This window comes from Alligator sinensis, unplaced genomic scaffold, assembly GCF_000455745.1.
Source record: "Alligator sinensis unplaced genomic scaffold, ASM45574v1 scaffold744_1, whole genome shotgun sequence".
NCBI classification, from domain to species: Eukaryota; Metazoa; Chordata; order Crocodylia; family Alligatoridae; genus Alligator; species Alligator sinensis.
In genome coordinates, this window is record NW_005842241.1 from 140,299 (window position 1) to 163,925 (window position 23,627).

Below are 23,627 nucleotides of genomic sequence, written 5' to 3' on the forward strand. Positions count from 1 at the left end.
TTATCTGTAGTTTAACACAGAGTTAAATGTCACATTAGTAATTAAACACGGATTCCTATTAGCAGCTGTGCTTATGTGGAGTTAGTCCCAAAGCAATGCTACCCAGTCCTGCTCTTGGGGTTAGATTCAAATGCTAAACAGCACGTTTGCTGACCAGCACAGGAAATTCCTCTCCTGTTCCTTGGGTTGAACCAAAGGGCTGGCATAAATGTCTGAAACGTTCAGAACAAAACTTGAACTGAAAAAACCATGGGTTTGGGCCAGATTTTTAAAGGTATTTAGGTCCTAATTCACATTAATTTCAAGGGGAGTTAAGTGAATAAATCCCTTGAAAATTCTGACCCTTGTCTTTCCTTTTCTTAAGCCAAGTCCAAATGCTGTAGAAACATATTTATATTTCACAGTTTTGAATCCAAAATTATAGGTTTGGTAAATCACTGAAAAATAAATACGATGCCTTCAACATTCTGTTTTCTTGTTCTGAAAATTCTACTGCTGGCACAGGATGCCCATATACTTGGTGCTTGGCACTGCAGGCCTTTTTGTATTTAGTATAAAGCAAAAATAGCTGGACAGATAATAAACCACCAATAAAGAAATAAATTATAATAGCCTTCTTTAAATATGAAAAATGCACAATGGATATCAGTAATTGGACAAATATAAGGGGTAGAATATAGTCTCAGCTTTGCTGAACTCTAGTGTAATTTCCATTCTTTAGAAATATTGGCTCAACATGTTAATCCCTGAAGGAATAAGGTAAGATTCGTAATACAGCAAAGTTTGTACATAAGGATTAGGGACAGAAATTACACATACACCTGTATAAGCGATCAGAAACTGGTTCAAATCTGTAACACAACAGAAGTTCTGTGTGCATAAACTGCTTTCAAAATTACCAAAACTGGTTTAAGATAAGCCTGGATAGATGTCGTATCAGACTTAACTGGTTTAGGTTAAATTGGTTTATTGAACTTCTGTCCCAGATCCCTTACAGATTCAAGTTAACTCACAGTCCCCCAGCATCCCAGGATGGACTAGCCTTGTTTCAAGCTGTTTTAGGTCAAGCTCTCTGTTCCAGCCAAGCAGGGAGGCATGGTCTAGTGCCCCCTGGCTTTTGGACTGGGCCACTGCAGGCACGTGGCTGCAATGTCTATTCACTTGCTTCTCGATTCAGATTAAATCTATGCAGCTTAGACTAACCTGTGAAGCCTGAATTGATTTACACTTGGGTTTTCAAATTGTCTGTACTTGGCCAAGGTGTCCATACCCATTTATCTCTGATGCTACCACATTTCAAACAAGTACCAGTTTAGCATTTAAAGAAATCCAACACAGACTGAAAACAAGAAAAACAAAACCTTGTGTTATTTCACAATGCAGATGCACACATGCTTAAAGTAACCCAATTAATTCAAGTAAATGCAGGTAGCTGTGATAATAACTGCTACTTCTAGGTCATTTCACAGTATGTGCCCACAGTGTACCCATAGATCTCCCAATTGCATTTCTTGTGAATAGATACCACAATCTCTCCACACACATGACGACTATGAACTAGGCTCATACTGGTTTTACCTGCCTCAGGTGCTTTTGTTTTCTTGATCAAATTAGGCCTGTACTATTCAGCGGTATTATGTAAAAGACATACAAAAAACAGATTAGCTCGTCAAACACTCCTTTTCCCCAAACAGAAAAATTCTGTGAGCTGATACATTAAACATAGTCACAGTACAATGCACATTCCCTCTCTTAGTCCCTTGCTACACGTTACATATACTACGCAGTTAACTGGTTAATCACACAATAAATTTAGACCAGCCACATGTGCAAAGTAAGACTGGCCACAAGTACAAAATAATTATCACAGTTAACTGGTTAATCGTGCAATAAATTTAGACTGGCCACATGTGCAAAGTAATTATTACACGATAAAAATGATTATTTAGCCATAAAAAGAGCAAACCAGTTATGAAGTTAGTGCCTGAAAATGTGTAACAACTCTATAGCTGGTTTCTATCCAGCTTTAATTTGAACTCGTAGCAGAATCCTTAAAGTTGCAGTTTCCTTCTCTGACCCTATAAGTCAGCATGCTATCTCTGCTTCAAAATGAAGTCTTAAGAAATTTGTTCATTCCTTGGGTTAATCTTTCATGGGCAGTCACTTTTCCTTTCCTTTCCCCACTTCCTAATGTCTCCTACCAACTGGATGTACCCTCTATGATCAAGAAATTAAGGACCCACATTCCTTCCCACGTAGATTAAAAAGGACTTCTTAAGACTAGTTGACCTTCAATTAGCTTCACATGCTTGACAGAATTTTTCGTACTTCAGACAGAAACTGTGTGGAAGTTTTCAGATTAGACAAGATGGAGTTACAATTTCTATATAATAAACTAAAAAAAATGAAAATCCATCCATATCAACTACTCGTGTAGGCACTGTGCAATTTTGTGTGTCTGAAATCTATTTTAGAAGGAAGCTGTCTAGAAATGAAAGGCAAGTTTCTATACAAATATGATCTTTGGCCTCTTCTGAAACTACAAACATGAAGACCAACCAATTCCCTCAAATTTGTTAAGTGGACACATGTCCACTAGGAAAAGACATTTACACCGGATACTGTGATGAATGACCAACAAGTAATACTGACTTGTATTCACTATGTAACTGGATTTGCACCCGTACAAGTGTTTTAATATTTTGCTCAATATTTTCATAATACAGAATTGGAATAAATTAAATGTAATGTCAGTCAGATCCTTCAAAATGCAAGAACATACGTAGGTGGTCTTTAGAACCAGTTTCGCTTTTCTTTATATGCCAGTAACACATAAAGGAAACATGCTAGATACTTTTATTGATATTTTTACAATCTGCACTTGAAAAATAAAGTACATCTTACTGGAGGAACCCATGAAGAAGTCATCCAGCATATTATAAAGAACAGTTTAAGCCATCAATTGGCTTGAATCTCAACACATTCCAGGAACCCCATAAACAAAGACAACATGTGCTATGTTAACTTTCTCTTTTATGCTGACAGCTTTTTTTTCTCTGTATAATGACCTTCCTGCACAGTATGTGTTGCCATAAAAAGAAACAGAGCCCAGTAAAATTAGAGGAACTGCTTAATATCAAAATGTTTTATCTGAGGAAGACACCACCGCCAATGTAAATATAAAAAGAACAAGAATTAAAAAGTATTTGTTTTGCTGTTTCTTCTTTAAGCTTAAATTGTTCAAAAACTTAGCTAGAGCTTTTACTTATTCTGTTTTAGAGAGTCCTTTCAGAAACTGAAATGTTACTCCACCATGATCTTGCCTAGAAATTCAGACAGTTTTGACCTTCTTCATTTGAAAATAAAAAAAACTGTTAGAGAGCCCTTAGCCACGTCCAGACACATCTGTGGCACCACATACCTCATGTTCAGCTGTTCTCTGTGCTAAAAGGAAGCAGCACCGGGGGGAAGGGCAGACGGGGGTGGGGGGTATATCCAGGGTTCAAAAAAACCTGTGCAAAGAAATTGCAAAGCAGTGCACACAGGGGCAGCATGCGCCACTAGAAACCAGAGCCTGGCTGGCCAGAGCCACACTGCCAACCAAGCTCTGAGCCACAGGATCGCCGCTGCTACAGCCCCTTGAGGTCCCCAGGACCCCAGATAAGGCCTAACCTCCCCTAACCCACCCGGGATAACCTGCTGTGTGCCAGAGCGTGCGTGGCACAGGCTTTCTCCAGGGACAACTAGCAGCAGCACAAGGTATGCCGCTGCTAGTTGTCCCCAGGGAACCAAATGTCAGCGCTCATCTGGATGCAGCCCTTTTGTCTATAACCAAGAACCTGGGCAAAAGACTAGTATAGCAAACAAACCCCAATAACTGGCCAAGATGGTAGCTGTGGTTGCTTACAAGAAATCTAGCCTAAAATGAAATGTTAAACATACAAAATACTAATGTGATTTTTTTTCAAAGATGATCTTTTATGCTCAGATCAGGAAGATAATCTACCTTAAAAATACAGCTTACATTTTGTTTTTGAAAACAAAATTAAATGTATCAAAATAGAAATCACACATCTATTAAGCCTTGCAAAGTACCACAATAAACATAACAATTTTATCTAAGTTGTACATTTATTTGAAATAGAGTGATAACCCCCTAATCACAGTGTGAACAATTATATTAACACTCTCCAAAAGAAAACAAACTTTAAAAATACCACTCTGAGCTATAATAAATATGCTCCCTTGATTCCCCTATGGCATCTGGCCACAAAACTCGGAAAGGAAGGCTAACCACAGTTCCCGAGGATCATTACCATTCTTTACATTATGAAAGCACGCAAAGGCCCAATAACTGTACTTGTTATACAAATGCAGAAGTAGACAAAGTCCTACCTAAAAGAGTTTTAAAATCAAATATAGTAAGAGGGCTGGAACTTTGTTTTCAGCAGTCACAGAATACCACATGAAGGGATTTAATGCTAGCAAACTCTAGCATGGAGCCTCTAGCTCCAAAGCGCAGCATATGTGGGAAGAGAGCAATAGCTAAGTGATGCCATTGCAATCTCACTAAATATACTGGCGAAGTTTCCCAAAGCTGGCCAGAAACCCAAGGGAAGGAAATGAGAATGATTATGTACAGCTGAGCAAGCACACTACACAGACTACTAAATCAGTGGTACGGTGTTCACTGTTGGTGTTCTGTGGTAAAAATGTTTACCATCTGTGTTACTCCTTCACTGTTATGGACACTAATGGAGCCTTGAAACATAAAAGGATGGGGCTGCGGAGTGAAAACAGTATTAAGCCGAAGTATTTTAAAATCAGTTCTGATTATACAAGGAAACCCGCACGCTAAATAAAAGTAATTTACTCTATAGGTGTTTCTAGGCTCTGCGCTAGAGGGGTGTATGGAGTTTTAGGGGTTCATTTCAAGACTCCCAGGAAAATTTACACTAATAAAAAATGGATATAATGCAGCCCAGCCTAACCACACTCCATTCTTCTAAGCTCCCTCCCTTGCCTCAGACTGGGAGTTTTGATTGCAGCAGGCATAGGAGATGGCTACCCCAATAGAAAATGTCATTCTGCACATGGGAATATTCTGCTAGTCATCATCAGAGGGCAAGAGGCCAGAGATTACTGAATATTATGGCTCTTTACATGTAAAGCAATAATTGGCGTATGCCATTCAGCTGCCATAATGTATACAAAACTACGGACCTGAGTTCCTCAAGATAAAGATCCCTTGCTACTTTCTTTAAAAGATGTAGTCACTCCTGGATATCAATCCTCTTATATCAGTTTTTCTCAACCTTTTTTGTACCAGAACCCATTTGTAAACATTGATTGCCAGTCCCAACTCAGTAAATCGTTTAAATAAAAAACAGGCCCCTAGCCCTGCCCATGCCCCTCACTCCCAAGCCACAGCCCCTCAACCGCTAGCCCTGCTGGTTCCCCTTGCTCCTGACCCATGGCCTTCCACCCCCAGGCCCCAGCCCACCAATGTGTGTGGTAGAGGGGGGGTGTGTGGGGTGGGGGCATGTACCCCCCAGATTTTTACACCCGCAGCAGGCGTGGGGCTGCAGCCTGGCTGGATCAGCAGAGGCAGGAACCACCTCCACAACCCAGCGGGTGAGACCTGGTGTGAGAGAGCATCGCTGGGCAGCGAGACTTGCTGCTGCTGTCACCACTGGAATCCTGCACCAGCAGCAGCGCAAGGACTAGCAGACAGTGGGGGATGCACTGGCCTCACCTTCTCCTGCCACCAGCCAGTTACACACTGGGTCATGACTCTACCCCACTGCCATGGCTCACCTCCTGCTGCCACTTCCTTCAGGCCACCCACACTGTCTGCCACTACTGGGATAGAGCCACAGTCTGAGGGGAGTGGCATTGGCAGCTGGGACATGGTGGGTGGGTAGAGCTGCAGCCCACCATGCATGTGACTGGTGGTGGGAGGTGAGGGTGGCATAGGCCCCCCCCGCCCCCGATCCATTACTACTTGTGCTTCTGGCAGGATGGCTGACACAGGGGACCTGGTGGCAGTAACAGCAGCAGTGTCTTGTTACCCGACTCTGCCCTCCCGCGCTAGGTCCTGCTCGCTGGGCCATGGATGCGGCTCCTGCCCATGCCAGTCTGGTCAGGCTGCAGCCCCCATACCTCCTTTGGGTGCATAAATCTGGAGGGGGCACATGGCCCCCATACCCCCCCAATGCATCACCTGTGGCCCCCCCCCCCACACACAAGTGTCTTCTATTTCCCCCTGCCCCCCACCATGGGGAGCTGCAGGAGTTGCCCTCCATGCTGCCTGGCTGCCATGTGCACATGCACATGGTGCCCCCCCTGCCTGATCGCCCTCCTTCTGTTCCCCTAGCCCAAGCAGCCCCTTGCAGGCTGAAACTCTGCCAGCCCACAAGGGGAAACCCACTGTTTCCCATGTTTTTCTCCTTTAAAGGAGAAAATCTACATTTTTCAGCAACAAACGGAAAACCCAGCTCCCTGTTTGTTAGTATGTACAGCGTTAACATATGGTGAAGCAAAAGAAACATCTATTTTTTTTTAATATATGTAAGATATGATCCACTTTTAAAGTTTGTTCACAACCCTTTTATATATTCTTGCAACCCACTTTTGGGCAGAGACCCATGTGTTGAGAAATGCTGTCTTATATCACACCACCTACTAGTACTACTCTCATCATCAACAACTGAATTCTATGCACTGTCATGCAAACAAAACTCCTTTTATAGTTACTCCGGACAATATCACAAACCCACTTAATGCCAACAGCTTAAGCAATCTCTTCTGGGTAAATTTAGTGTTTAAAATCACAATTATTGGTGATGCTCCAAGATCAAATCAGACAGCAGACTTTTAAGGCAGAGCATAGGCAAAGATATACAACAGCAAAAAGTCATGTTTTCATAACTGAAAGATACACTTGTCAGGCACCTGTTCAGGGCCTTTGAATTTAAGATACTTCTAGAGCCTGAGTGCAGCTTGCCAGGACTTCAGTGCTAAACTGCAAAGGGTTACATGAGCTCTTACAGCCTGAAAAAAGACAAAATATTTTTTTAAAGGCTTAGAGTAGGGGAAGTGGACTAGAGTGGGGAGGAGACGAAGGTGTTCAAAGGACTGGAGCCCTCCATGCTTTTTTGTGCATTGATATAGTTTCTCCTCCTTTCAGTGAATTAGCATACCATTCTTAAAACAATATATTGTTATGCTTTTTAATTTATTTTTTCATTTTAGATTTGAAACAAACATCATGACTGGAGATTATATAACCTCACAAAACTCACAAAGGAGTAGGGTATAAATCTGAGCCTCTCTAATTTACAGTCAGGACACTGCCCTTCATGAAGTAGTTGGAACATAAATAGGTGCCACTTGGTATGAAACTCCAATCACTTTCAACTCCATCTAATAACATAAGCCACCAGGTGGCAACTTTTTTCCAGGGGTGGGCTGGAATAACCTGGTTTGGGTCTGAGATGGGCTAGCACTAAGACCCAGCTGCTGCTGATGCCACTGTCACTGCCACTTGTCCATGCTGCCCAGCCTCAGTAGGGATGAAGTTCCCCACTGCCTAGCTGTGATGCAGCACAGGCAAAGCGCCCCACACTGCTAAAGTCCCACGGGTCCAAAGGCCAGATTCAATGGCTCTGTTGGCCATGGGTGGCCAAGCCCTGTTGAAGGCTTTTCTCAGTCCTGTGCATGTGACATTATCAAGCGTTTGAGCATAAGTAGTAATTACAGCATCCAGTCTGAATTCCAACTCATAAATTTATAATCTGTTCACCTTGATTTCTCCTAGAGAAAAGTGCACAAAGAACCTCTCTATTTCTTCCCTATACCAGGAAGCTGGTGCTGTTACCAACTCCTTCTATACATACAGTAGCATACTAGGATAGCAAAACCTGTGGGAGATCATGTTACTTTTCTTCCATCTGAGTCAACTGCCCTATTGCCTGTTAGTCCAGCTAGTCAATCCACACCAGTACTCCAGGGCAATAACATCCACAAACTAATTCAACAAAGCAGAGTAGGAGACAACTACTATGGATGGCCACACGACCCAGGCAAACCAAAGCTGAAACTTTGAGATCTCACCTGAAAGCTGCAAGTGGTTTTAAAAACTGCCTTAAAAACAGTTAGATATTTGGGGAGTTTCCTAGAGTACAACAGGTGCCTTACAGAATCTTAACTAAAGCACTCTTTGGTGCACTGCTATAATTTTAATAACTGATTGTGACAAAAAAGGTTAAGTGAGCTGAGTTATTGCCTGCAGTTCCTGTGGGGAACATTTTAGGGGCTCAGCGTGAGCTCACTGCTGTAAATAGTTCCCATAAATAGTTTCATGAGCAGAACACCTATATGCCTTTTCACCCCAAGGGCAGATGGGAGTCAAGGCCTGACAGCAAGCCACAGAGGCTGTTCTCTAATTGGTTCCCCATGACTGTATATTTCATTTAATTAGGTGAATGTTATTATGATGCACCCTCACCTCAGATGCAGCCTGGGTGTGCCCTTGATGCACACACTCCTACTGTGTTTCCACACCTTTGGGCACCCTTCGGTCCCAAAGCCCTCTTTGCTGTCAGCTGCTTGACCACTGAGAAATACTGGAGGTGCACCTCAGTCCTACCAGTCTCAGTCAGGCCTTGCCAGCAGAGGGGATTTTGCCAGAAAGAAGGATCACACCTTTGTCTAGCCATGCGCTCAGAAAAAATGGATCCTCCTTTCAGCTACATAGGAAATAAGTATCACTGGCAGCAAGTGGTTTGAAAAAAGGTAACAAAAAGGATTTATCATAAAGAATAAGAGAAGCTTAAGAAATTAGTAAGCATATGCTGAGATACGGACAGAAATATATAGAAGTAAACAAACAAAAGAAAGCATCAGGACAGTAGCCTGTCCTTACCCTGTATCTGAAATCCAAGGATGCAGTCCCTAGCCAAGTTAAACAGGTTAAAAAGCAGACCCAGCCTCTGACCTCTCTGTCAGGGGTTCCTATAAGTTCTCCTGTCAGCTTGCTTTCCAGCTCAACTTAGGCTAAGGGAATCCAGTCTCCCCTCTACCCAGAAAGGCTAAAGGCAAAGCCATGCTCCCAATGCAGGCTTAACTACAGCTGCCCTTCTGCCTATTCACATATGTCACCCATCAGGTTTTAAAGGGGTTCACACTATGTCAGTAACTTTCTGCCCCTCATAGGTACATGCTTAACAGACTACACTATATTCCTGATCATATTCAGACCAGGAGGATGTGCACATCTTTTCAGACATGCAGATTTGCTAATCCATTTCACTGTCTCTCTCCCCAATAGTGTGATTAGCCAGGGGTCAAACTTCTTTTAAAATATAAATTCAAGGGAGCCGATAATCAACTCAAGTCAAATGCTAATTCTCAGTGTGCCTCAAAGTGTGAACAGGTGAGGACCACTTATGTTAATCACTACCTCACAAAACAGCCTGGGCTATAATATAAAGAAATAAAAAATATATTTATATCAAATACTATAATACATACAGATATAAAAAATGACAAAATTTAATCCAGCTTCATTCTAGCTACAAATAAAGACTAAACACCAACAGGACTAAATCTAATTTAGAAGAATATCCATGCATGCCACATAGTGAACCCCAAAGGCAACTTTGTTCTGGAGACAGTTGTCCCCAGGTTAATCATTACTGTTAGTCCATACAAGGACCACAGCTTCTTCCAGTAAATTGGAAAATCATCAGCAAGACCACAGATGACTAAGGAGGCCAATCTGACATTTCCATGTTCGACTGCAGATGAGGCTAATAGTTCTGGAAGGAAGGAGCAGATCCTGGTGATGTCAGGTCACAGCTCATTCCCCTCGGCTCATGTCTATCTGCCTCCATAGTGAGGCAAGTTTGCTCAAAAAGTCAAATACCTTGTTGTATGTTACACTACCATTGGGGACGATTCAGAACTTTAGTGTCCCAGGTACTGATGTTAATATTGCTTTTCTTCAGATTGGCTTCAAGGTTTCCTCGAATCTCTTTTGTCCACCTCTAGAGTGGTGACCATAGGTGAGTTGTGAAGACCTATTTTGGGATCCAGTTGACAGACACCCTTATGATACATCCTGTCCAACAAAGCTGGTGCTGTATAAGCAGGGCTTCAATGCCGGTAGTGTTTGCTTGAGCCAGAAAAAGTGCCATTCATTTTTCTGTGCTTCCAAACAATAAAGAGAATGTTCTGAAGACATGGCTGATGGTAACATTCCAAAGCATTCAAGTTTTTCTGATGCATCGTCCATATTTCATACCTATATAACAGAGTAGGGGTGACAACAGCCTGGCAGACGAGAAGTTTGGTTTGGTTCCTGATGTCATGTTCATCAAAGATAAAGTTTCAGAGACTTGCAAAGGCAGCACTGGCAGATTTTATCCAATGCTGATTGTATAGTTAATGCTATAGTTTTGTAACAGTTCTGCTGCACAAGTGGCTGACTGGCTAAGGAGAAACAGTGAGGCTCTAACAGAGCTGAGGGGAAGAAAGATTAGTCCCAAGGAGGACAGAGTAGAGAGAAAGGAATAGTCCCAGGAGCAGAGTCTGAGGAAGGACAGAGAGAACAGCAGCGGCACAATGAAGAATGTTTGGCACTGAACAGTCTACTGTGCTGTTTGGGACATTGGCACTCTGACCAATTTGAAGAGGGAAATACCCCCCTCTTTGAGACTGGGGGTGCAACAGATCTCTCTGAGAATCTCCCTGGGAAACCATTCAGAGAACAGCCAGGGTCTGAAAGCCAGAGGCTTGCCTCTCAAGAAACCACATCAAGGCTGGCTTCAGGGAGCCCTTCAGGAGTGGGAGCCTGAATAAGGCTTCTTCTTGGGGAGCCCCAAGGCAGAGCATCCTTTTAAAAGCGACATGATCCATGACACTACTATAGAAATTCTTGGCAAATCGGCTGATGCTATCAAATTATCCAGCAGTGTTTTGTGAAAACTCGTTCCTGAATTCTAGGGAAATCGCTGATGATTGATTCCTTATACCTCCCATTGAATTCTCCAAAATAAGGGTGGAAATCAGAAAAAATCTAAAGTAAATAAAGTATTTTCCAAACACTGAGCTTACTGTCTGCTATACTACAAAAAAGTAGCGAATCTCTTGCTGAAATGAAAAAGGAGCCAATATATGGATTATAAGAATTTCAGAACCAAGAGCAAGGAACAAAACGACTGAACCTCCAACAACCGAAAAAGGATCAAATTATAATACCTAGATATTCTTTTTCTTCTGCTTACCCTCTCAGTGAGTTCCCATGTTACTGCTTCATGCTTTTAAAAGATCCAGCATTCATGCAGTTTTTCTTCCTGCAGCAATTTGTCTATCACTTCCCAGAAGAAAAGTAGTGATCTAACAGATGACCACTGAAAGTAGTATTTTCCATTTTAATATTCAGCAAGAACATGACTGTTCACTAAAGAAAAACTGCTTTCTATTTGGGATACAATTTCCATTTGCTTCTGATAGCTTCACAGTTCTTTGAGCACCCTACAAATGTTTCTAGTAAGACCTTTATTTCTTAGGAGCACTAATGGTAGATTATGTTGAGAATCCCACTCATCTCTGGTGTTAATCTCTTCTTAACCTTTTCTACATCTTTCATCACCACCTTCCAGCTGGATTTTGACATGTTAAGAGGCATCAACCTGTCAGATCTCTCAGTCTTTAAATACCTTACAATATCTTGCAGTTACATTCTGCTGCTTGTATGCAGTTCTAACTAGTCTCCAGCAGCTCTTGAGCTTCTGATCTTTCCTAACTCAGGACATTTTCACTATACTCACATGAATACTTGTAAAAGTTGCTTTTGCCTATTTACATACTTCCTACCTACGTACCTTAATACTAGCACAAACTGAAAAACATTTACACTAATATTCTCCTTATGAGGTGCAGTTCTATACTGCCTCCATAGACACTTCTGTCACAATGTGAATTCCTATGTTTTTACATAGTAAATAAACATCTAAGACTATGCTCCGGCCTTTCCAAATTTCCAAGATATAATCAAATTAACATTTAGAGTTGCTACATTTGAGGCAGTCTGCTGAACAAGGACCCAAGAAACTTCCTAGTTCTAAACCATGTCTCTACCATGAATTCACTCAGACTTTGGATGAGTAAACTTCTGATGATGGAGAGTGCCATGACTGTTAAGAAGAGGGGCCAGGCCATCTCTTGGTTTTCAGGAAACATCAGTGCTACCTCTGCTTCATATGGTTATCATTTGAGGCAGATAATCTTGCCAATTATATCCTGATTTAATGTGGTAAAATGTAGAAGAAAGTTGTTGGAAAAACAGGTCTTGTTTCTTTGATCCTTGTCAGTCTGGATACAGATTAGTCTTTGGCATAGAGACAGCATTGATCACACTGCTTGTTGATATTCTCCCTGCTATTAAGGGGGCAAAAAGGCATTACCAGAATCCTCATATTATCCATTATTTTTAAGTGGTATTTACAAAGATCTTAACTAAAAGACGAATCTAGAGAAAACAAAAAGCACATGTAACAGGATGTTAACTTAGATATTTTAAGAAACTAACACTCCTCTTGAGTTTGTGAGGGCCAATGTGCTGGTGCCATCTCTTGCAGGTGAAATAATCCATTAGAACGAATTTGGAGGAGGTAGGAATGGGAGCCTGGTGCATCAGGACTTTGCAACCTTGACAGAATCCCACTGTGCTCCATTCAGCATTGCAATATCCCATCAAACCCAAGAGCACTGAAACACTCTGGAACTAGGCAGTTTGTTTTTGCTGTTAATACAATAGTACAGACCTTTTCCTTCCATCCACATTGCCCTGACCTCCCTCTTTTTTCCCTCCTCCCAAAACAAACAATTATCATCAGATGCAGGAAGAACCTTGTTGTGGTTCTGTTGCTCATAACATAATTTGCTATGCTAATACTTCCTGTGCATACAGCCAGGATGGCATCTCTCCAAAACAAAGGACGAGCGCTTTGGAGATGGTCACACAAGTATGATACTTCCTCTGCTCTATAGGACCTACTACAACAGCTCTGCCCTTCACCTCCCCTGTCACTCTTCATGTGTGAGGGGCAACGGCTATAAATATTAAATGGGATGAATGAACTGAAGCAATGGATTGTCTCTTTGTGCCAGTGTTTGCTTGCTGCAGAGTGGATTGGCTGCTTTTCTGGTAAACAGAAGATTTATAAGAGGCCTCTTACAGCCATGTAAAAGTAGTTTAGAATATATATTATTGCAAGCAACTAGAACTTTAGTTTCAGAAGCAGCAAAATTGTTCAGCATATGACTAGAGAAGGTTTAAAAGTGATTGAAAAGGAGCACAACTCCACTGTATATACTTAGCATTAAAAATCTAAAAAATGTGTACCAAGGTGGTTAATATCAGAGTCCAAGAGCAACTGACAAACTGGACAGTGGGCATGGGAAGAAATGCAACAGAAGGAAAGAAAAGAGTTTTAATTTCTGTTAGGAAGCAGAATTTTCCCTTTTCATGCTATTAGAAGGTAATAACAGAAAACAAACTGAGAGTCAGTATAATCACCATTCAGCAGTTAGGTACTGTTGTACCTGGAAATGTGCTCCCATTGCCACATACTTAGGAACACTGAAGTGGGAAAAATAATTATGAAAGAATATGTTCATTTCTACAAAGCCCAGAACCAGAATATTCTTTAATTATGCAATCTGCAGGCAAGAAAAGCATCTTCATCAGGGCTTTCCAGGTACGAAAAATATCGAATAAAACACAGGCAGGATCAATTCATACCTTCCCATCTACGCTAAGTAACTTCTATTACATTCCTTGATAAACAAGCTGCATTTAGCCGAGATAGAGAGAGAATTTAGAGCAGATAGGTTCACTCACCTGCATTCAATCTCCTATCACAAGGGGACTGCCAATTTCAGTATCTAGCCCATTTATCTACCTGAGAACCTTAGTGCTCTCTCCTTCCCCTTCACATGTACACTGTCATTACATTCTGCCAAGTTTACCGTGCAACACACTTCCAAAAACCTGTCTCTTTCCTTTCCCACATGCTGATCATTTCTCTGACTATTACAAACTCCTTCTCTCTCGGCTCTCAGCTTGCTACTCTTACATTTTTTGTGAATTCTAATCCAGAAACCTACATTACCTGCCACTCAGACCATCTCAATTTTGTTCTTTCTTTCACCTTCTGCATCACATTTATGTTCCTTGTCCTTGACTTTGGTGTCAAGCACAGTGTAGTTCCTGCCTATTTGTCTACCCTCATTTCTTTTAATTCATTACCTTTACTCCACCCTGGATACTTCATTTTTCATCCTCTCATTTTATTGAATTTTTTCTCTCTGCTCTCATCCTGCTCCTTTCTTCACAGCCTCTCCCCAGTAGGGTATTGGACCAAATGAAACAGTAAGTACATAAATCATCAGGTGATGGGGCAAGCTCAGATCAATGGTGATAGTTCGAAGGGACAGTCAGAGAAAATCTTTGTGGGAAAGTGTGTTTTTAAAAGGAAAAAAAAAAGAAAAAGAAAAAAAAGAGGCTGACTGGCACATAGAAGACTGTCTGAGCAAAAGAGCACTGCAAATTTAGCTTCAGAGATAAGTGTGTCAGAAAGATGCTTAGAATAAGCAAATAAAATGATAAATCAAGAATGAGGAAAACACAAGTTAAGTAAGACAACACAGTACAGGGCTTGAAGATAAAGGACAAAAAAGTTCACAGATTCTTGAAATGCCTTTATGAGGTTTGGAAGTAGTATTTTTTGTGCATTTGTGATCATCTACCTCACTCCCTCTAGTGGTCCACAAAAACTCAAGTCTACTGACCTTTAGAATATGCAGTTCAAGGTCAAGATTTTTATCAAATATTTTGTTTGATTTTTACAATGAAGAAGAAAAGTCCAGAGATTAAGTTATTTGTGCTATCTATTGTGACTAGTTTAATTTAGTGTCTGGCTTGTTATTCATTTATGTCATGCATCCAGATGTTATGTCAATGAAAATATAAAAAAATCATTAAAGAAATGTACTGGAATCACACTGCCCACACCTGAAGTGCAGACACAGCATCTGTTAACAGTGCACAGCAGCATCAGCATCACAACTGTTTAGGACAGGAAGTGAATAACCCCAAATACAGCTGAAACTGCAATGGGAATTTATGTAGACAGAAGGTAATTACAAAAAGTGGAATTTGGCCAAGAAACTCAGACTATGAAGTGCTATCAGCCTTGTGAAAATTGCCATGGGATCTTTAATGATCATAAGAGGACTGGATCTTCATTTAAATTGTCTCAAAAGATAGCTCTTCTAAAAGTACGCCGCCTCTGCTCCGTAGTTACAGCACCAAAATGCCTCCAGATTAGATGGCATCTCCTGCACCACACTGTCCACATGTAAATGTATTTTAAAAACAGAAGCAAAGATAGGAACTTAAATATCCTGAGTACACAGAAGCATTTTGATCCCAATCTGATTTATTTTAGATTTATAAGAGACCCTCTATTTGAGGGCTGTATTATGACAATGGAAGTATGCCAAAGTAACCTTCATTTTCTTAATGATGCTTGCACTGTTCTTAGAAATGTTTCCCTTTGTATAGGAAGAATAACCTTGAACAAGAGACAAGGCTAAGCACATGGGAAAAGAAAACCTAACTGAAGCTAAAATACACTTATTTGCAGTTATAAAAATGTATTTAATTTTTCTGAAGCAAACACTGTACCTATTCAAAATCTACCCCAGGGAAAAGCAACCACAAAAAAAAAATCTGTCTCTTCTCTCGCATGCTACCTACTGGACCATGTGTGGTTATGTAATTCATTCTTGTCCACAATGAGAAAAAATACCACTAAAAAGCAGTCAAGGCAGATGGCCACTTTCTCATATCTCACTTTATTTCTTCTAGACTAATTCAAGTGAATTGTCACTCACTATATGCCCGAAAATAATCCATTATTCCTACAAGTCTTAGATTTGCATAGGTTTGGCATTTCAAACCTAACTATCTGGGTTAAGAATCTCTCTCCTCTCCCTCTCCTAATACAATACTGCTTTGCTACAAACTCAACTCCAAAGATTTAAACAGTTCATAAAAAAGATTCATCCAGGTTAAAAATCATAAGAGAAAGCTTTAAAACAATAAACAGAAAACATTCTTACTAAGTTTGCCTCGACAATTGAAGCGCATTTAGAATTTTTCATTTACTGTACTTAAACCTATACGTAAACTGTGACAAATGCAAAGATTCTTTCTGTAGCAGCCCCCATGATAACAGATGACAAGATGCAGCACAAGCTTCATCTCTTGCTAATTAAACGAATCAATTAAGAGACTATTGTTGCAACTGTGTAACTGCTGTTCTATAGCGGCAATAACAACCCCACGGGGAGGTCTTTTACTACATTAAAATGCTGTCCTCCACAACTCCATTTGATATTATTAGAAACAGTTATTTGCGTCTTGCTGTCATATTAGTAGCAAAGGCAAATTATGGAAATATGCAGACCAGAATGGTCCCAGTATGAGATCAGGTTTGGTTTTCAGCCTCCAAGGGAACAATTGCTGAAATTCCAAAGTTCCCTAAAGTTCTTTAATGGAACTGATAAATCTATCAGCACAGCATCCATTTAGATGCTAGGTAAGGGTCACACATTTGCATACTTTCCTGCTAAGCTGATACAATTCAACTAGATAAATTATCATATTCAGTTTACCCTCCTGAGTTAAACTGATGGAGTTCAAAATTGTTTTCGATGGTTGTCATTAATCGCTGTTACATCCTAAATGCTCACTTTGAAATCTAATTGTGCTGGTGTACCAAGGGTCATATTAATAGCATTCTTAATGTTAAATCTTTGTAAAGCATGTTTATTTTACTGATATTATCACTGAAGCTTTGAAGACTAATGAGAAACAAAGTATATTTATTATCAATAAAAACTTAATTTAAAATGTACATTCTGAGACTTAAATTAGCTTTACTAACTTCACCATGCCCTTGCTTCATTAAGATCCCTGGTTAAGCTTCAAAGCCATAGAAATTAATACCTCCTAAACAATTCTTGGGTATATGCCAAAGCTGCAGCCATCAAAAAGCTGTTTAAAAAAATGCAGGCTACACATATGTTTATTTTTTGGCAGCAGACATCTTCCTCAGAAAAGAAAGGCTCCATCGTTACTATGATGTAATATTCTTAATACGGCAAAATACAACAATACCAATTATTTTCAAAAATTAAATGACACGAACACTCTCTTTCAGATCCCCACTACTGGTAAATTTTTATCCATCATGGGTAAATATTTGAACTATACTTTTGTAACCTGTTAACCTACTCTTAAAACATCAATTAATTGCAACCCTTGTCCTTCCTGAAGAACGAATGAACAAGCTGAATAAGAGGGAGTCCAGTTGTGCAAAATACAGGAGGAGTTTGAAAGTCCTCTTGATAGGGACAACGGGTATAATTTAATATATGCAAATGTTGACATACTGCGGCAGGGAACAAAGATATTATGGACATTAGATGGAGTTCCTTCCTACTCATTACTGACATCACTGAAAATTTCAAGCTTTCATTTAAGAAGTGGACAAAAATTATCCTAAAGTTAAGTTCCCAAATACTTATTTAGACAGCTAGTTAAGTGGCCCAATTTCCAAAAATATTGGGCAGCCAGATGTTTCATGAAACTAAAACCAACAGAGGTTATATCATTCTCACACTTCTGCAAATTAGACATTTTATTTAGGAGCCTAAATAAGGATTTTGACTATAGTAGTCCATTTTAATTTTTTTTCCATAAGTGTCCTCCACAGAGGTGAAACAATGCAGCTGGGTGTCCGGGGCTACTGCAACACATTTCCTACTGCTGCCCAGTCACTGGCAGAGGCAATGGGTTTTTTTCCGTTTTCCTTTTTCCCCCCAAGTTGGCACCTGAGGCAGCTGCCCCGGTCACCCTGACCTAGTTCCACTACTGCTTCTCCACTCAACAGGTACAGCCTTCACCACACAGAGACCTCAGAAAAATTCCCCTCAGATTTTCAATGCTCAATGATCTTTAGGATGTAGGCACCAAACCAGTGAAAAAGGTATTTTGTGAAAAGAAGAAATAAAAAAAACTGTGGGAAACTAAAGCCCAGTTTAACTTGCAAAATGAAAATGAATGTGATATGATTTACTTCCTTGTTATGAATAGTTTCTACACACTCCATTACATATAGTTTCCATAACTCTCACAGGTTTCAAAGTTGTGTTTGAAAATCTATGCAAGCCTTCACATCTTAAGTCTCAGAAGTACTATATACTGAAAAACATTCAGGAAAAACTGCTCAAAACTGGAATGTTTTGGCAAAAGTTATAAAAAGCAGGTTGTTAAACATTTTTAACTATGATTTGAGTTAGCGTCTCGAACAATGGAAACTTCCCTAATCAGACTGTACAAGAAGGGAGGAAGACATGAAAGAGAATGGAAACAGATTTGGAAATCGATGAGATCACACACACGTACACTGAAAAATTCCAAACAAATCTGTGAGCGCCAGTAACAGTACAGGAAAGGTGGGGATTTGCTTAGGAAGAAGAGAATACAGACTACAGTAAATGCATCACCAAAAAAAGCAGAACTGAGAAGTTGTGAATAAAAAGACATGAATCTGCAAGACATTTACAGATTTACTGTAGGGCCACAAAATTGCAAATATACAATAAATCAGATAAACAGGATGCAACAGTTTAGTGAATCTGTCTTGTGCGTTCGAAAATGTAGGAGTTCCACCAGAGTTTATTAACTCTGTGTATAATTCCACCCAACCCTCAGAGCTTATTGAGTCATCAAGCTGTAGCAAAGAGTGGTCATTTATCTCCCAAGCCCTGTTTAACAATCTTGTTATCAGTGAATGATACTGCTTTTGTAGAATAGTAAATATGTTAGGAGGGCAGCCACACTAAAAGATGCCAGTTTTCCGAACTTGTTTGCAGTGGGTAGGATACTGGAGTAACTGGACCATAATGCAAAGAGGAATATTTAGATATCTGGAAATGTGTGCCCAGCAGGCCATAGCCAGAGAGAGAAAGGCTAAATATTTGCTCCTGCAGCAAATCCAAAAGGGCTAGAAGTTGCTGTTAAAAAGGGCATGCTCTTCACATAGGTAAACTTTTGGCCACTGGAACTGAAACATTTGATTGTATCCTATACAGTTCTTATTCAATGTTTCTAAATGCATTTCTAAATCTTCCTGTAGTGTATTAAGCAATGTGAAGAACATCTATTTTCATCCTCTACCCAGGGCAACAAATATGTACCACTATGTGCACTTGTGTTTTGTTTTGGTAAGGGGTTTTGCTTTTTTTTTTTTTTAATTAGCATTTGCATTCTTCTGAATTTATGCTAAAAAAGATAAAGTCAAAGATAAAGTCAAAGATAAACTCAAATGTGCTCTGCAGTTTGAGTGGAAGATGGTAAGGTTTGTGATGACCCTGGTTTTCTCCGATTCAAAAAAAATCCCCAATTTTTGGATTAAAAAAGTAACCCAAAATCCACATTTTCCACACACGCGTGTATGTATGTATGTATGTATATGTATATAGTAGCATTTCATTTTAATCACAGAAAATGTGGATTCTGGGTTATTTTTTTTAATCCAAAAATTGGGGATCTTTTTTTTTTTTAAATCAGAGAAAACAAGGATCCCATCCTTACATCTTGGGGAATAGGCCTTAGCACTGGTCACCAAGAAATTTCTGTCTCCCAGGCAAACTGTTACCCACTTTTAGATAGATCAATAGAGCAAACAGAGCATAGAGGTTGACAACAGGCTTCATCCTAGAGAGCTTTAGGAGATCATTTAGATACCATGGTTTCTGGCCATGTAGCACTAGAATATAGAGTCCTTGGACTTAATTAAAATCCTCTGGTTAGGGCACAGAGGACAGGTCTGAGGCACTCACAGTAGCCTGTGTCACCAAGGAGATGCACTGTAGCATCCTAGTACTGGAATTTTCAAAATGCTAAAGGTGTAGCACATTGATGAAGTCCAGCTGAAAGCATATAAATAAAAGGCCAGGATATCAGCTGCTATGATAGGACGGAGTCTCTTTGTGAGCCACAATCTCCTAGCTAATTTTTAATTGTCAAGCATGACTGCTGGAACGTGCTCTCCCCTGTACTTCAGCTAGTTACACAGGATACCAATGAAGTTTCTAATAAAGAAGCACTATTTGGTTTCTCCTCAGTGTCTGTCAGCTGGCTCAGTGAAGCTGAGTCTCATGTCTTATCAAAAACCAGCAGCAGAACTGCTTTTACTGTCTAAAGTCAAGAAATCAAGTGAACCTTTTTATCTAAGCTGATGCCCTCATGACAAGCTGGATGCTACCAATCAGATGCTCTAAAAACATGTGCTAATAAAAAGGTCCATGGTGTGTGTGCTAAGTAACATCACACTGAAACTCAGTCTGAATTTTTTCTCCATGTGAAAACTGAGAATGTGCAAATCTATTCTTAATATTTTCTATTGAAGATAGAAAAATTAAATACATTTTTACAAACTACTTGTTAAAGCAACAGATAGCATATACAATCAGAATATTGAGAAATTTGAAGATCATATCATTAAATATTCTTTTCCACCACTTAGTTTTAAGAAAAAAAAACCCCACTGGCAACCTTGTAATTACACTGGCTGCCCTTCTGCCTGTCTGTGACAGGCAGTAATACATGAATAATGGAGAACCCAAAAAGAAGTTCTACAAATGGAAGATCAGGTACACTTCTTTGATTTTAGAGTTATTTTTAGTAGCTACTGTCATTGATAACAGTGGTCAAAAGCCCCATTGAGAAATAGCCCCCTCCTACACACACACTACACTAGGTGCTATTCAAATAGACAGGAAGATGCTGTTTCTAGACCAAAGATCTTGCAGTCTAAACAAAAGATACTGACACAGGGATGGGGGAAAGGGATATATATATAGTCTGCCTGCATGTGTTATTTTATATCTATATATAGCTTAGCACTGTTTAATAATTATTCATAATCATTAAGTGACTAATATAGAATAGACTGATCTAACCAAACTTCTGTACATAGTTCGACTGCAGCCTCAGGGCTGGGCAAGCCCAAGCATTGGCTCTGGTCCAAGGGCTATGCTTTTCCTACACCTCTCCCCACCCCTCAACCACTCACCCCACCCCTGGATGGACAGCCCCTCCCCGTCAATCCCTCAAGCCACTCCTGGTGCTGGTTTTACTAGCATTTGCTGGTGCCAGAAGCCAATGTAAGTAAGTCAAGGTGGTGGAGAGGGTCAGGCAGGATCAAGTGGGGAGGGTGTGGAGATGGGGGTGGGTTGGAGGCTAAAAATAGACTCTGGCTGGAGGAGACAGCCCCCCTGATCCCACCAACCCTTTCCACCTAGCAGAACCTGCTAAACTTCCTTCCACAAAGTCATTCCCCCGCCCCCTAATTTACTTCAGTCAGGGCCCCAGTACTGGCGAATGCTGGTAAAACCAGCCCCAGGAGCGGATTGCAGGATCTGGGATGGTTCGACAGCATTGGGAAGGGTTAGGGGGATCCAAGGGAGTTTAGTGAGACCAGAGAGTCTCTCTGATCCCACCAAACCCCCCAAACCCCTCCAACCCCCTAACAGACCCCACTATGCCTCCATCTGCCCAAGCCCCTCTGCTAGGCACCTCCATCCTGCCCACCCCTCCCTCTACCCCAATTTATTTTAAATTAGGCTTCCAATACCTAATTACCGAGTTAGACTGGGGGGCATTTTTAACCCAATCTAAACCCCCAAACTTCTAGCTGTAACGTTTGTACAAAGCCTGGATGCATTCCAATAGGCTCTATACCAAGAATCTCTTTACAAGTGTATTTTAATTTATACCTAACCTTTTAGGAGCCAAAAGTTACAGGCTCAAATCAGGTGAAATGTGGAATGTAAACACTATGCAGTAGTCATCAGAGGATAGCTTTGGAGAGTTGCCTCTCACCAGTTTCAAATACATGAAATGTTTTAATGTAGTAAAAAAACCCACAAGCTTAGGCTCATGTGTGTGGTCAGTATCGACTGCCAATTTCCCCGCTGCATTATATTACAGTGTAGGCCCACTGCATTAAAGTAATTCTTGAATACTCACCACTGTGCCTAGAAACTGAATGCTTATGTTTCCTGCTGCATCTCGAGAAAGGCACTGAAAGAGACAGATGTAAAAACTAATTAGGAACTTCTCAGTTAGTTGAAGCACTCCTATTTTCTTCTTGTAATGTGCAAAAAAATAACCTACATGAGCTTTAGGGTCTTTCTATAAGCAGAAAGAACAATGAAACTCTTAAATAAGATTTTTATACAATAAAAAAGCATACAATACATATTTAAACTCAAATTGTGGTTATCTTGACAGATGATCTAAATTTCTATTTAGACTCTATTCAAATTCTATTCTCCTCAAATTTATTTTTAAGATTAATGAAAACAAATTTTATCCTTGACAACAGAGAACAACCTTGTATTTTCAGGGAGATAGATTTTATGACTCTTTTCTAGCTCTACCATCTATACATTTTCACTACATGTATTCTGGCATTATCTTAGCTCTCTTTAAACAGTAAGCATACCACTCCCATTTCCCTCTCTCAGACAGAGCACTGTCGATACAAATATTAAATGAGTCTCCTTTGAAAAAAGAATTATTTTACATAACATTAGTGATCTACTAGAATTCAGACTACTGGCACAAGTCTCTAATCGTTCATGGAATACTGTATTGTTATCAAAACAGCACGCAGAGTGAATGGAAGAATATTATTGGTTGCACATTGTGGGTATGTACAGACATCCAGGGAAGTTAGGGGTGGTTAGATCATGTTAAATATAGCCACCTGGTGTAACTTAGTTGACCCACATACAGATCTATGATTATATCCCTAGTTAGGTCAATCTAAAGGGGCAAACTGAAGTGCTCTGGGTCAAGATACAAGGAGGTCATGGGGAGAGGGATTTAATGGTGGGGGTCTACTACAGACCCCCCAACCAAGGGGAGGAGCTGGACCAGGAATTTTCAGGCCAGCTTGCAGAGTCACTTAAGGCAAGGGATGTAGTTGTCATGGGGGATCTAAATTACCCGGACATCTGCTGGGAGGAGCAGTCAGCCAGGTCAGACTGTTTCAGGAGGTTCCTGGCCGAGATACAGGACCTCCACTTAACCCAGGAGGTGCACAGTCCCACCAGAGGAAATGCACTGTTGGACCTGGTCCTGGCCACAGGCAATGATCTGGTAAGGGGGCTCCAGGTCCTTGACCACCTGGGTGATAGTGATCATCGATTGCTGCAATTCATCATCCAGTGCATGGTGTCAAGGGCCTGCAGCAAGGCGGTAGCCCTAGACTTCAAGAGGGCCAACTTCAACAAGTTGAGGAGGTTTGTGGGAGAGGCGCTGGGGTTCTTGAGGGCAGGGGAACTCAGTGCCCAAGATGAGTGGTCATTCCTTAAGGAGACGATACTCAGGGCCCAAGGGATGACGATCCCAACAAGAAGCAAGGGGGGCAAGAGTGCCCAAAAGCCTCCCTGGCTCACCAAGGACGTCCGGGAAT

At 40.6% G+C, this 23,627-nt stretch overlaps 1 protein-coding gene across 4 annotated transcripts in view; it reads right to left on the reverse strand.

Annotated features, from left to right (window-relative positions):
- The window catches only part of PCCA (propionyl-CoA carboxylase subunit alpha), a 465,712-nt gene that overhangs the window by 51,156 nt on the left and 390,929 nt on the right, over positions 1-23,627 (reverse strand). For all 4 annotated transcript variants that reach the window (XR_003094961.1, XR_003094962.1, XM_025208618.1 and 1 more), the window contains exon 20: positions 22,175-22,228. Coding sequence is in view for 2 of the 4 variants with exons in the window: in XM_025208618.1 (XP_025064403.1) it covers positions 22,175-22,228 (54 nt within the window). In the remaining 2 variants the exon portion in view is untranslated. The remainder of the gene's footprint in view (positions 1-22,174; positions 22,229-23,627) is intronic.